General features: G+C 40.1%; 1 protein-coding gene across 1 annotated transcript in view; it reads right to left on the bottom strand.

Moving 5' to 3' along the window:
* Ckap5 (cytoskeleton associated protein 5) overlaps positions 1 to 13,764 on the bottom strand; it is a gene marked incomplete in the record, with an annotated part of 87,638 nt that overhangs the window by 16,285 nt on the left and 57,589 nt on the right. Inside the window, 9 exon segments of the mRNA XM_013514063.1 lie at positions 780 to 973; positions 1,364 to 1,499; positions 1,734 to 1,937; positions 2,232 to 2,381; positions 4,337 to 4,462; positions 6,173 to 6,261; positions 8,164 to 8,299; positions 8,685 to 8,879; positions 12,179 to 12,307. Of these exon segments, the coding sequence (XP_013369517.1) occupies positions 780 to 973; positions 1,364 to 1,499; positions 1,734 to 1,937; positions 2,232 to 2,381; positions 4,337 to 4,462; positions 6,173 to 6,261; positions 8,164 to 8,299; positions 8,685 to 8,879; positions 12,179 to 12,307 (1,359 nt within the window).

The raw sequence follows: 13,764 nt of genomic DNA, 5'->3' as shown, positions 1-13,764 counted from the left end.
AACTGCATAGTGAGACCCTGTCTCAAAAAGACCAAAAAAAAAAAAAAAAAAAAAAAAAAAAAGGCTATTCATATAATTTGAAAGGTCAAAAATTAAATGAAGTTTATATGTATTTTGTTATTACTAAGTAGATGTGTGACTACGGCAAGAATCTTCACCTTTGGTCATCTGTAAAATTCCTACCAGCTTCATCTCCTCATTAAGTGATAGCGAGGATTTGATGAGATAGTATAGATAGAATGAGTCAAGCCCAGTATGTGCTACGATGAGCTAACTGCAATGAAGGACAGAGTTTAGCTGCAGCAGTGACTGGCTCAGAGGAAGCAAGGAGTCAGAGGCAGAACCTAATGTGCCCAGGACAAGGGGTTCGTGACTGCAGCTTGAGGCTCTTTGGGTATGACTGGAATCAGTATCCACTCTGTCCCCAAGGGAGAACTTGTTAACTGAAGACCAAATGCATTAAAAATTACAGAGCAGATTGCCACAAAATTTAAACACTATGGTAGCTCAGATTTCTTGATTCAAAAATAGCTTTCATGTCTAAAGCAAATTGCTATGAATAGGAATGTTCAGAAAAGAAAATTTGATTTCCAGTAAAACACAGCCCAAATGTCCTACAATAATCAGAGATGCATTAAGCACCTATTTGGATTCTAGGATATATTTATGGGTTGAATTTACCAAAAAGTGGTAAAAGTTAGGTACAGGAAACCCCACCATTAAGAATCTTGGAATTCTTTTCACAGCATGCACATAATGCCCAGGGGAGAGACACTCACATTTCCAATGAGTTTGAACACCTGATCTCCATGGACATTGTATACTGTGACGATAGTGTTGAGAGCAGCATTGCGGACAGCATTGTCTCGGTCGCCTATGTGAATAGCTATCTCCTTTAAGGCTTTTCCTGGGGTTGGCTGGCAAACGTTCATGCCATAGGACTCCACCAGACACCCTAGCTCCTCCAAGCACTCTGTTGGGGGAAGAAGGCAAGATGATGAGGTAACACACTGGCATAGCAGCCTCTCTTTACTACATAAATCTCCTTTCACATACATCAAGGACTAAATCTTGTTCTGGCTCTGCTTAGAACTGCTCTTCTACACACCATTTTACCACAGAAACAATGATGTACAGCAAGTGCTCCTGAAAGCAAGGCATGCCTGTGAGTCAGATGGCCCCTGTGCACTTGATTTTGTCACCAGGGTGATACTGAGTGGTGCCTGTATCACCTGATACCATGGCCCCACCAGTGTGCAACTCATCACACTCACAGTCTAAATCAGAAGGTGGGAACCAGCTACATAGACATGAAAGAAATATCCTCGTTCGTCAGCACTACAGGAAAATATGTTTGCTTTACCTGCTCTCTGCTTAGAGTTTTTGGACTTGGTTCCTTCCATGACAAAGGGGAACATCTTGCTGGCTGGGTAGACAAGGCACATCCGGTTCAGGATGGCACGAACGTCTTTCCGAATTACATCTTTTGGCTCTCCAACCTAGTCAACGAGGAGAATGATGAGAGCTTTGCTGAGCAGTAATGGTCACCACGTGCATAACTGTATCTTGAAAGCAAGGGGCATGAAGATGAGTGGTGGGACACTCAAGGAAGAGGAAGAACGCTCACAAAAGACAAGAATGCACACAGAAGAGGAAGAAGGAAAGAGAGGGTAGGAGCTGAGGTCAGCAGAGAACTTAAGCGGGTCCCAAGATGAGAAGAGTGCATTCATTACCTTGAGGATGAGATAGGGGATGAAAGAAGATGCTTCGTTTTCAGTGAGATGATATTCCTCCTCACTTAGCAGCGTAAAGAGCAATTTTAAATATTCTAGTGCTTTCATTAGGACACTTGTATTGGTGTCAAAAAACCTCAGGGTAAGCCATTTTAAGATAAGGTCCAGGCAACCAATGACACCTTCTTTTTCACTCTCCAAGTGCTTAAAACAAAACAAAACAAAAATACCACAAATAAGACTGTAAAAAAGCTTTACGTTTATCTAGAAGTACTTCTTAAATTTTACTGGAGCCCAAAAGGTAATGACAGATTCTGAAGTATTTAGTCAAGGCCTAAAAAATACCCATAATCACTTGGCTAGTCAAATAAGACAGCTCTACCAAGAACATGGTATACTCCACTTCCTACTAAAGGAATGGAACCTTCTCATTACTTCAGAGCACTTGGTATTTTTGCAGGCCTCAGAAACACACATATTCATCCATCATAGACTCACATCGACCATGACAGCCAGGGCTTTATTGTGGTGCTGAAAATCTGAATGAAACATCTCATCTTGTAACCACTTAGCCACACAGCTAGACATCTGAGTCTTCAGTTGTTCAATGTATTCATCCCGTGGGGTGGTAAAATTCCATTTCAGCACCTGGAAAAAAACAGTGAGATGGGGCTGGTTATAAAGTGTTCAAATGAAATGAAGCAGTCTTATTTAATGTAGCTACAAGACTCAATAGGATATTTTTAAATTAAACAAGATTAATTTGCAATTAAATGAGAAGCATATTTCTGGAAACCTAACAATTGGAAATCTTTTTGCTGTTGTTTTGTTTTTTGAGACAGGGTCTCACTATGTAGTTCAAGCTGGCCTCAAAATGCGGTGATCCTCCTGCTTCAGCCTTGTGAATGCTGGGATTGCAGGTGTGCAACACCATTTCTGGCTTGCAAATCTTATAGGAAAAGAATTTTGAGCAATTCTTACCACAAAAATCAAAGCTGTAATTGCTTTGTACAGTGGACAATGTTGGTACAATTTTAACACAGGAAAAACATAGAATATCTATCAAAATTAAAAATGCAAGGCCAGGGACAGCTCAGTGGCAGTGCCTGCCTGGCAAGTGCAAGGTCCTGAGTTCAATTTCCAGTACCAAAACAAACAAACAAACAATTCTAGGAGTACACACACACACACACACACACACACACACACTTATATTCAAAGACCTATATTTATTTAATGTTCTTGTAGAAGCATAGTCTGTAATAGTGAAAGACTAGAGGCAACCTAAATGTTTAAGCTAGTGGATTGGGAGCAGGGCATGTGCTGTTCGCCTGTAATTCCAGCACCTGGGAGGCTGAGCAGGAGGATGGCCATGAGTTTGAGGCTAGCCTGGGCTACACAGTGAGTTCAAGGTCAGCCTGAACTGCATGGCAAGACCCTGCCTCAGAAAACAAAAACAAAAAACAGATAATGGACTGGTGATAAGGGTACATACATATAAAGTACCAATAAAAAGAATGACACACATGCATACAAAAATGTATTTCAAAATTAGACACAAGACACTGGACAAAGAATATATATGGCATGTTCCCATCTGTGTAAAAGGAGGGCTTTTCACACACACACACACACACACACACACGTGTATACACATGAAGTATTTCTGGAGCAATATGAAAAAAAGGGGGTAATAGCAGCTTCCCAGTGAAAGGAGACCAAAGCGGGAGACATATGGGAGATATGCTTTTCATATTTGGTTAATGTACTATATTCCATACTTTTTAGATTGATTTTTTTGTTAAAGCAATGTATGTATTTTAGGAAATAAAAAACTTATATTGTATAACAAAACCAAAAAACTTAAATTATTCTTGTTTTATCTTTGCATGCTTGGGACTGAACCCAGGGCTGTGTGCTATGTAAGGGCATCTCCACTAAACACGCTCCAGCCTACAAGAAGTGAACGAACAAGTCAGGAAACAGCCCCTGCCTGTGTTCTCTGATATCATATACATGGAAGATTAAAGCAGCAGCCCACTGCACTATGTCCAGCTGATAAAGACTGATGAATGATATTCATTCTTTGATTTTTAAAAATAAACACAACAAAACTCTAAAAGAACCAGTTCATTAGTAAAGATGTCACATTATGTATTGAGGGCAGCAAAACTATTTTTTATTTTTAATTTCATTGCCTTTCTTTACTACGTTTTTTTTTTTTTTTTTTGGTCTGTCTTTTTGAGACAGGGTCTTGCTGTGCAGTTCAGGCTGACCTTGAGTTCACTTTGTAGCCCAGGCTGGCCTCGAACTTGCAATGATCCTCCTGCCTCAGCCTCCCAAGTGCTGGGATTACAGGTGTGCGCTACCATGTACAGTTTTACTAGTTTTTGAAACTTGTATTTCCTTTTTTTAAAAAATTTTTTGAGACAGGGTCTTGCCATGTAGTCCACACTGGCTTGAACTCAGGGCGGTCCTCTTGCCTCAGCCTCCCAAGTGCTGGGACTACAGGTGTGTGCCACCATGCCTGGCAATGAAACTATTTTTGATTAACAAAATAAAACAAACAAAAAAACTCCTGAAGATTTTTGTCCCTTCCTTACCTTTAATCCCTTTTCATCTTTTATCCTTTGCTCTTTTCCATTTGGAACAATGATAAAAATGGGCCCAGATTTGTCTTCATCTTCCTTTATGTTGGTTTTGCCTGGTGCTTTTTTTCCTTGTGTACTCTACAACCAAAGTTCAGAGAATACTTGTTAGCTAAGCCACTCCTCCTCAGAAGGATGAGTGAAAGGACATTATACAAACCAGAGATGCCTTTCTCTTAGAAACAGATGAGCCACAGCATCTTGCTCTAACGTTCTTGCATGGGTTCTCTAGAATGTTTCTAACAGTATTCTTCAGTAACCTCTGCGTAGTTCTTGGGCTGGCAAAGATTATAGCTAGAAAAGCCACTACCCCCATTAGTCTAGATCACCAATTATTTTTGCTTATTGGATAGTTTGTTTCTTTCTTGAAAAATTCAATATAACTTATACCTTTCCATGTTACACATTTTAAATGGCCTTTATGTATTTCATAGCACTTAGTTGAGGAAGTCCCTTTGTTTCTCTCCATACTTACAGTATCTCTACCACTAAAGCCACAGAGCACCTGGTTATGGACAAAGTTGCTGGAATACTTCAGTGCATCCCCTACCCAGGAGCACTCTACCACTGACCTACATCTCTTGCTGTTTATTTTTTATTATGAGACAAGTCTTGCTATGTTGCCTAGTCTGGTCTCCTACTCATGATCTTCCTACCCTAGCCAGTGCCAGGTTCACAGATGTGTGCCACCGTGCCTAGTAATGGAAAGTGGTTTTAAAAAAAATTCAAAATTTAGAATCTTTGAATCAGATGAAAAGAAAATAGTGAACACTGGTACTTTTGTTTAACGTAAAAGATGAATTTCATTATTGGAATTATCATTATTTTTGTAGCAAAAGTTTATTATTTCTACTTGGCCAGAATTTGTTCTTTCTAGTCCAAACACTGAAGTCATTCAGTCAAAACAAATATGAGCTCATTTATGTGAAATTACTCTGCAAACTGCAAAAAGATGGAAAATAATTGTGCCATTAAGAACAGAGTCAAAAATACTTCAAAGCACTTGTGATCAAAATACTAAAATAAGCACTTGCTCAATTTGGGATGAGGACAGGAAGGACAGGAAAAGAAAACAACATCATTGGACAGTTTAGAAGATAATTACCCACTTAAATTAACTCAGAGAGTTAAAGCGCTAAAGCATAGGGCAGAAAAATGAGTAACTGTAATACTTAGAAGAATGTGTGCAATGCGTACAGTCTATGATGGAAGTACTGAATAATAAGTATTCCCACTCTTACATATTTTCATTGGTTATATGCAGTAAATCAAACAATTTACTCCATTTAGATTTACTAATACGCTTGCTATTCATCGTTTACATGGGAACATTTGTCTTCAAAACATACAACTCTGCACAGATACTGAAAGGAATAGTAATTCAAGTTCCACTTGTATGAAGACAAGCTATTTCCCTGTGGACTACTCAGAGCACCTTTTAGTATGACAACTTAATTAAACCAAACTGGAAGGAAGGCGAGATTACCCTTCTCTCAAATCCAAATCGACTTAAACTATTCATTCTGCCAGAACTACTTACGCTTCACATGTTTGTGCACTCCTACAAGTCTTCCCAACAGATCTGTATGATAGGACCATGTGAACCCTCATGAAAACAAGGGGTCTTACTAAAAACAGGCCACAGAAATGTGTACAAATATTTAATATTTGATATTATCAAGAGTAGTGAAGTTCCTTCTTCTACAGTATGAACTTTTATTAACAGAATGAATCAGTGTGTAAAATATATGTGAAAGCATATCTACATGTATGTACACACAGATAACACACCTTTGCTTTAGAGGAGACTCCTGGAACTTTGACCTTTTTCAGATCAGGTTTGGCTTCTACAGTGCTGGAAACAGAATCTTCAACAGGTGCTTTAAGGAAAAAAAGCATGTACTATAATTTATTCTGGGCAGGTTAAACATATAGTAATGATAAGAAAGTCTGGTGGTTAAAAAATTTAAAAAAATTTTTTGGTACTGGGGATTGAAACCAGTACAGGGTCTGTGCACTAAGTTACCTCCCAGTCTGTTTCAAAATTTCATCTGATATAAGGTCTCACAAAGTCATTAAAGTCATTTTCCAGGCTGGGCTTGAACTTGAAACCTCCTGCTCAGCTTCGCAGAGTGCTGGATTATAGAAAGGTACTACTAGGCCTGACTGAAAGCCTACATATAGTTTTAAGCGTATTAATTCACAAGGTGCTTTGTTTTCTTTTGTTATTTTGGTATGGAGCATTGAACCAAAGACCTCATGAAAGCTAAGCATCTACTACTGAGCTATATCCCTCACCCTTTGTAAATTTTGAGAGGCTCCACTGCTTAGTCTGGCTTTAAACTCATAATCCTCTTGCCTTAGCCTTCCAAACTGAGATTACAGGTATGTACCGCCACCCCTGGTAGTTTTTTTCTTTTTTGGGGGGTAAGAGGGGGTACTGGGGATTGAACCCAGGGTCTTGTGAATGCTACCTGGATGGTCTTCAACTGAGCTGCAGCCCCAGCCCCAGCCCCAGATGTTTTCCCTAGCTTCTCTCCATTCTTCTTTAAATGTAACAGTAAGATGTTATTTCAAAAAAGCTACATTTCCTATAACAATATTTAAATTGAAGTTTAAAAATTATTTTCTAAGTAGCAGTTTTAAAGAAAGCATTTTTTTGCCAGATTAATACTTGCTTAAGGGGAGGACTGTCACCTCTCAGATTCATTATTTTCTACAAAACAAGATCCAATAAATGTTAAAATTACATAAGTACTTTGATACCAAGAATTTTACACACACACAATTTCTAACCTTATAAAAAGCATCAACTGGGGCTGGGGATTTAGCTCAGTGGCACAGTGCCCGCCTGGCAAGTGCAAGGTCGTGAGTCTGATTCTTGGTACCGGAAAAAAACCCAAAACCAAAAAAACAAAACAAAACAAAAAGCATCAACTATTCACGCCCCACTGAACAGAAAAATACTGTGTTTAAACACAATGTCTAGAAAATGAAGTTTTTACAGGCTATACATTATAGCCTTTTAACATCAGAATGAAGATATCAAGGACCTTCCCTGAAAGAAGATTAGTTGGGTCTCGGGATGTAGCTCAGTGGTAAAGTGTATGCTCAGCATTCATAAACCCTTGGACTTACTCCTCAGCATCAAAAAACCTCCTTAAAACAAGGTGACAAACAAACCAATAAACCAATAAGAACAAAAATAACCCCCCCCCCAAAAAAAAAACCAACCAACAAACCAACAAACATTAGGATGGCTCAGCAAACAGACAAGTGTGGTTTCGGAAGAATTCATTTGTGACTAAGTATAATTTTAGGCTGGTTTAAGCACTGGCTGGCTATTTGACTTTGTAAGAGTCATTAGTTTTTTTGTTTCCTCATCTGTTAATAAAACGCATTAAGCTAGATAATCCCAATTCCTCTTCTAACTAGAATATTCAAGAGAAAATAGCTGTGGGAACCTTAAAAACAGAATGGAATACTTCAGAAAGGACTATTTCAGTTTCATTTTGTTTTGTTTTTCCTTTTGATTGGGAAGGAGTATTTCAATGTGTTATATCCGAACACCTTTGTGGACCTGGAAACCAAAGTAATTATCTTATCCCTTTAGCACAGTTCTTAGTATAAAATAAGTACTTGACAATTGTTTGAGGAAAGAGGGAAGGAGAGAAGGACTGGCATCTAAGCTTCAGAAAAGTGGTAAGAAGAGGACAGATAGATACTATTTTAGAATTACCTCAGGCTACTTCCTTCCCTGTCCACCCTCTCAAAATAGTTACCTGATGTTGGCTGGAATCTGGCTGGGGCTGACCCTCCCACTGGCTTGGATGTTGCTTTAGCAGGTGCAGTGGGCTTAGCTGGCATGTTAGCTTTGGCTTTCTCCAGCATGGCCAGTACTTGATCTTTAGACGTTGGCTGGAGAGACAATGTAACAGAAGAGGGACATGATGTGAATGCTGCATTTATACTAAGCTTACATTTGTCAAACACATGATTGAGCTCTTAGTCTTGAAATAACAACAAAATAAAGGCAGCAGCACGTAATGCAAGAGAACTAGCACACATTATGAAGTCACCCTGAAGTAACTATCATTCTAGAAGGTCACAGTTCTCACCCCATGGAGTGAGCAGACTTACAGAGGGTCTACAGTGCTAAATATTTTATTTTGGTCTCATTAGGTTAATGAGACTTGAGATTTCAAATTGAGTCTTATTGTAGATAATATATTTTTTACTTATATAAATTCATGTTCAAGCTTTAAACGGTTTTAACAGCAACAGCAGCAACAAGAGGTGGTACCTTTAGTTTCCCAGTAGCCTTGGCCATTTTTTCATAGCCTAAATGCATCATGAAGAATGGCAAAGCATCTTGGGCCTTCTTTCGCACATCTCCATTTCGATCTTCTAGGCAGGAGTAGAGATGAGGAACACAGAGAATTAGATCTTGGGGCGTGGAACGAAGCGTAGGTAGTTTCTCAGCCAGCCAGCCCAGCAGCTGCCAAAGGAAATAGAGACTGGTCATATGCTTCAAGTGGAAATTTGTTATTATTTGTGATCTGGGCATTAAATTATAAAGCTCTAATAGTTCTTAAGTTTTATTAATTATAGATTCACTTGCAATTATAATATAGAAAGATCCCAAGCATCTTTACCCAATTTCCTTCATCAGTAATACTTTAAAAGCTCTACCTATTCTATCTTCCAACAGATTTAAGGTCTCTGATTCATTTCAATTTTAGTTTATATATATAATTTCACACAATACTATCAAGGATGTGCTAACAGATCTGAATAGTTCCTATCACAAAGGCTCCTCATGTTGCCCTTTTATTTATTTTTTTTTTTTGTCTTTTTCAAACAAGGTTTTACTATGTAGTTCAGGCTGGCCTTGAACTCACAGTGATCCTCCTGCCTCAGCCTCCTGAGTGCTGGGATTACAAATAGGTGTCCCCCTCACCAGTTGCCCTTTTATAACCACCCCTATCCCTCTTCCTGCCCCTTCCTCTGTTCCCTGGCAACTACTACTTGTTCACCATTTCTAAATATAAATGGAATCAAGCAGTATGTCTGGGATTGATTTTTGTGTGCAGCATAATTCCTTGGAGACTTAAATTGTTGTATATATCATTTTTATTTTTTTTTTAAAGACAGGGTCCCACTATGTAGTTCAGGCTGGCCTTGAACTCACAATGTAGAGCCCAGGTTGACTTTGAACTTGCAGCAAACCTCCTGCCTCAGTTTCCTGAGTGCTAGGATTACAGGTATGTGCCACCAGGTCTGGCTTCAGGTAGTCTTTTGTAGACATAAACTTTTTAATTTAAAAATGTTTACATCCTTAACCTTGAAGGATTTAATTTTGATGTGATCCAATTTATAAGGTTTTCCTTTTATTTGGTCCTTGTTTTGTTTTGTTTTTTGAGACAGGGTCTCACTATGTAGTCCAGGCTGGCCTCGAACTCACAGCAGTCCTCCTGCCTCAGCCTCCTGAGTGCTGTAATTATAGGTGTGCACCACCATGCCCAGCTACGGGCTGTGTTTTTATTTTGGATTTTTATTTTTTGTCTTTTCGACAAAAAATGTAGTTCATTATGCAGTTCAGGCTGGCCTTGAGCTCACTTTGTAGCATAGGCTGGGTCTCAAACTCTCAATGATCCTCCTGCCTCAGCCTCCTGAGTGCTGGGATTATAGGCATGTGCCACCATGCCCAGCTGGGCCATGTTTTTAGTCTAAAATTACTTTCCGGTCCTGTATGATTTTGTTATCTTCTAAAAGTTCTACAGTTTATGTTCTACATTTAGGTCCAAGATCTGCTTTATTATTAGGGATTAAACTGAGGGTCTTGCACACACTAGGCAGGAATTCTACTACTCAGCTACATTCCTAGCCCCAGATCTATTTTAATTTTATATAAGATGTGAGGTTTAAGTTGAGGTTCACCTTCTCTCTCTATGGATATCTAGTTGCTCCAAATCATTTGATGAAAGGCTACCCTTCCTCCACAGATTTAATTTGTAACTTTGTTTAAAATTAGTTGATCACATTAATCGGGATCTGGTTTTCTTTCTTGTTCCACTGACTTATGTATTTACTGTCATGTTGCCCTCTTCTCACTGGTATCAGTTGTCTTGATTATGTTAGCAATAAAGTCAGCCACAATGCACAGTAGAGTGACTCCTCCAAATGTTTCCTTCTTCATCAAGGTTGTTTTAGCTATCCTAGGGCCTGTGCCTTGCAATATAAATTTTAAAATAAGCTTGTCCGTGTCTATAAAAAAATCTTGCTGGACTTTTGACAAGAACTGCATTAAATTCATAGATGGTGAGAGAGAAAGTTCTTACTATGTCAAGTCATCCATGCAACATGTCTCTCTATTCAGGGTTTTGAATTCTTTTATCAGTATTCTACAAGTTTCTGTATTTGTTAAGTTGTACATACACTGAGGGGCTTCACTTGTTTTAAAGTAGCAAATGGTATTTTTTTTTAACTGTGGTTTTCTTTTTTTTTTGTCTGTTTTTTTTTTTTGAGAAAGGGTCTCAACATGCAGTTCAGGCTGGCCTTGAGCTCACTTTGTAGCTCAGGCTGGTTTCAAACATGCAATGATCCTCTTGCCTCGGCCTCCCGAGTGCTGGGATTACAGGCGTGTGCCACCACGTCTGGTTTAACTGTCGTTTTCATGTGTTCATGTTCATATAAAGAAATATGATTTTTACCTCTCCCTCACCTTATTTTGTAATGCTAGGGATTGAATCCGGGGCTTTACGAATGCTACAAGCATTCCATCCCTGAGCTACATCCTTAGACCAACATATAATTTCTGTGTCTTGAATATGATACATATTTTTGAGATGCTGGGGATTGAACAAAGTGTGATGATTTCGTATCTTCCAACCTTGTTGAACTCATTGATTAGTTCTAGTTTGTCTATAGTTTTTTTTTCCTTTTTGGTATCAGGAATTGAACTCATGACCTCAGGCTTGCCAGGCAAGCACTTATGCTGTTGAGCTATATCCCCAGCCCTGTCTAAAATTTTTTTTTTTTTGAGATAGGGTCTTGCCATGTAGCCCAGGCTCGCATGGACTCACTATATAGCCCAGGCTGGCCAGGCTGAACTTGCAGCAACCTTCCTGCTTCCACTTCCAAGTGCTGGGATTAGAGGTGTGCACCACCACACCCAGCCTCTTAAGATTTTTCTGTTGTACACAGTCATGTAATCTTTCATTTTGTTTCCTTGCATTACTGCAATAACTAGAACCTCTAGTACTATTTTGAATGACATTAAACAGCTGACATCTCTGCACTGTTTTCAGTGGGGTTCAGTCTTCTACCACTGTGATTTTATCTGTAGAGGGTTTTTTGCAGATATATTTGCTGAACTTGAGATAATTCTCTTACGTAACTTGCTCAGTTTTTATCATGAATGAGTGTTGGGCTCTGTCAAGTGCTTTTTCTACATCAACTGATATCATTATAGTCTTCTTCCGTTGGCATGATGGACTACACTGATGAAGTTTTATAAACGTTAAACTATTTTTATGTTCTGATTAAAACTTCTGATTATACCACTTAGGAGTTCAAGAAAAGAGAAAATTCCACAAAAAGCTAGTCTTCTAAAAGGTTTTCTTACAGAACCACAGGATTGGACAAAGAAGCACATAAACACAAAAGCTCCAGGAATTTGGTTTCATTTCTTTAAATTTTACAATAAAATTCATTTAACCATAAATATATATTAGATTGGCTCTAGCCCAGAAAGAGGTAAAGAAATGCAGCATGTGATTAATTTATAGTACTAACCTCTTGCCTCAAGAAAGGATTCTCCTTTTTGAGCTCCTCAGACAGATCTTCTCCCTCCAGCCATTCTTTCATGCCAGTCTGCTCTGCCCAGGCATTCACAGTTGCTAGGGCAGCAGCACGAACATTGTTCTGAATAGGGACAAGAATTGGCAAAATAATTATCAACTATAGCTGGAGTTTGAAGGTAAAAACTTCATTTTATGAATGTGAATAACAGAGGTTCCTCTAAGATCTACACAGATATGCTTGAAACTATCTTCTGTGAAACGGAAACTGGTTCTATCACTGTATAAAAATCTCTGAGGGAAAGTAGAACTATAAACCTAAATTAAAATCATGTAAGAGAGATAAACTTTATAATTTTTATTTTTTGAATACCCAAATAATCTATGACTATCTGCTAAAGAATGGGAGTTCTTCATGTTAGAGATCTCAAAATGGTTAAGACTAACTTGCTGGCATGGAGGGGAGCTCCGGCCTTTGGGCCAGACTCCAGCAGCACAGAAGCCCGGGAAGTGGGCTGCCTGCACCCGGGAAGCCATGTGGCGGGGAGCTCCTGTCGTTGGGCCAGACTCCAGCCGCACAGGCGCCTGGGAGACAAGCCGCCTGCACCTGGCAAGCTGCATGGTGGGGAGCTCTGGCCTTTGGGCCAGACCCCAGCCGCACAGGTGCCCAGGAGGTAGGCAGCCAGCGTCCGGGAAGCTGCGCGGCGGTGCACAGCCCAGTACCGCCACGCGGCTGAGAAATATCATGGCCCAGAGAAGCAATGACACAATTGGCCTGCCATGCACCAGCTGCGGAGGCCTGCCCAGGGATGTGTGTGTATCATCCCAACATGGAGAAACCCCTGGGAATACATGCCACACAATGGGTCGCTCTTGCCCCTGTCATTGAGAACCAGAAAGGTCCAGAGTCAGCGGAGGAGCAGCTGCTGAACAAGGACTCGGAGAACATGAGACTACAGACTACGCCTGAAGACTCAGAGGTGTAGTTGACCAGGATCACCAGAGCTGTTTGGAAGCTAGAAACCAGGAGGACCTTGCGCAATACCTGGGGAGACCCCCTGGAAGCCATTCTTCCCCTGACAGTACAGGCTGCATTGGAGGAGCGCATGGAGCTCCGGAGAGGTCTGCACAGAGATTCCTGCTGCCTGTGCTGATGGTTGGGGGAGAGGACACTAAGTGGTTGTGGGGTCCCAATGTGCTGGGAGACTGGAGAGAAAAAAGCTACAAAAAATGGCTTTTGCCCCAGAAGGCTCATTTGAGATGTTAGTAAGGATTGCCTCCTCAGTATTCTATAGCTGTGACGAGCAGGAGGCCAAGGAGAGAAAACAAAGAGACTGAGAAAAAGCAGCTGCTTTTGCTGCAGCATCAAGAGAAACAGACCCTAAGTCTGATTCTTGGGGCCCCAAGAAGAACTCGACAACTGCATTCATCTGCTACCACTGTTAAAAGCCAGGCCACCTCAAGAGGAATGGCCCTAAGAAGCCCCCTGGGCCATGCCCTGAATGCAAAGGTGACCACTGGAGATTGGTCTGCCCTCTGAAGCAGAGGCCCCAGAGCTCGGACCCATCCTACCAGTTAGTC

Source organism: Chinchilla lanigera, unplaced genomic scaffold (genome assembly GCF_000276665.1).
Source record: "Chinchilla lanigera isolate Chin_1 unplaced genomic scaffold, ChiLan1.0 scaffold00021, whole genome shotgun sequence".
Taxonomy (NCBI): domain Eukaryota; kingdom Metazoa; phylum Chordata; class Mammalia; order Rodentia; family Chinchillidae; genus Chinchilla; species Chinchilla lanigera.
The sequence above is the reverse complement of the archived record's forward strand: the minus strand, read 5'-3'. Positions and strand labels throughout refer to the sequence as shown.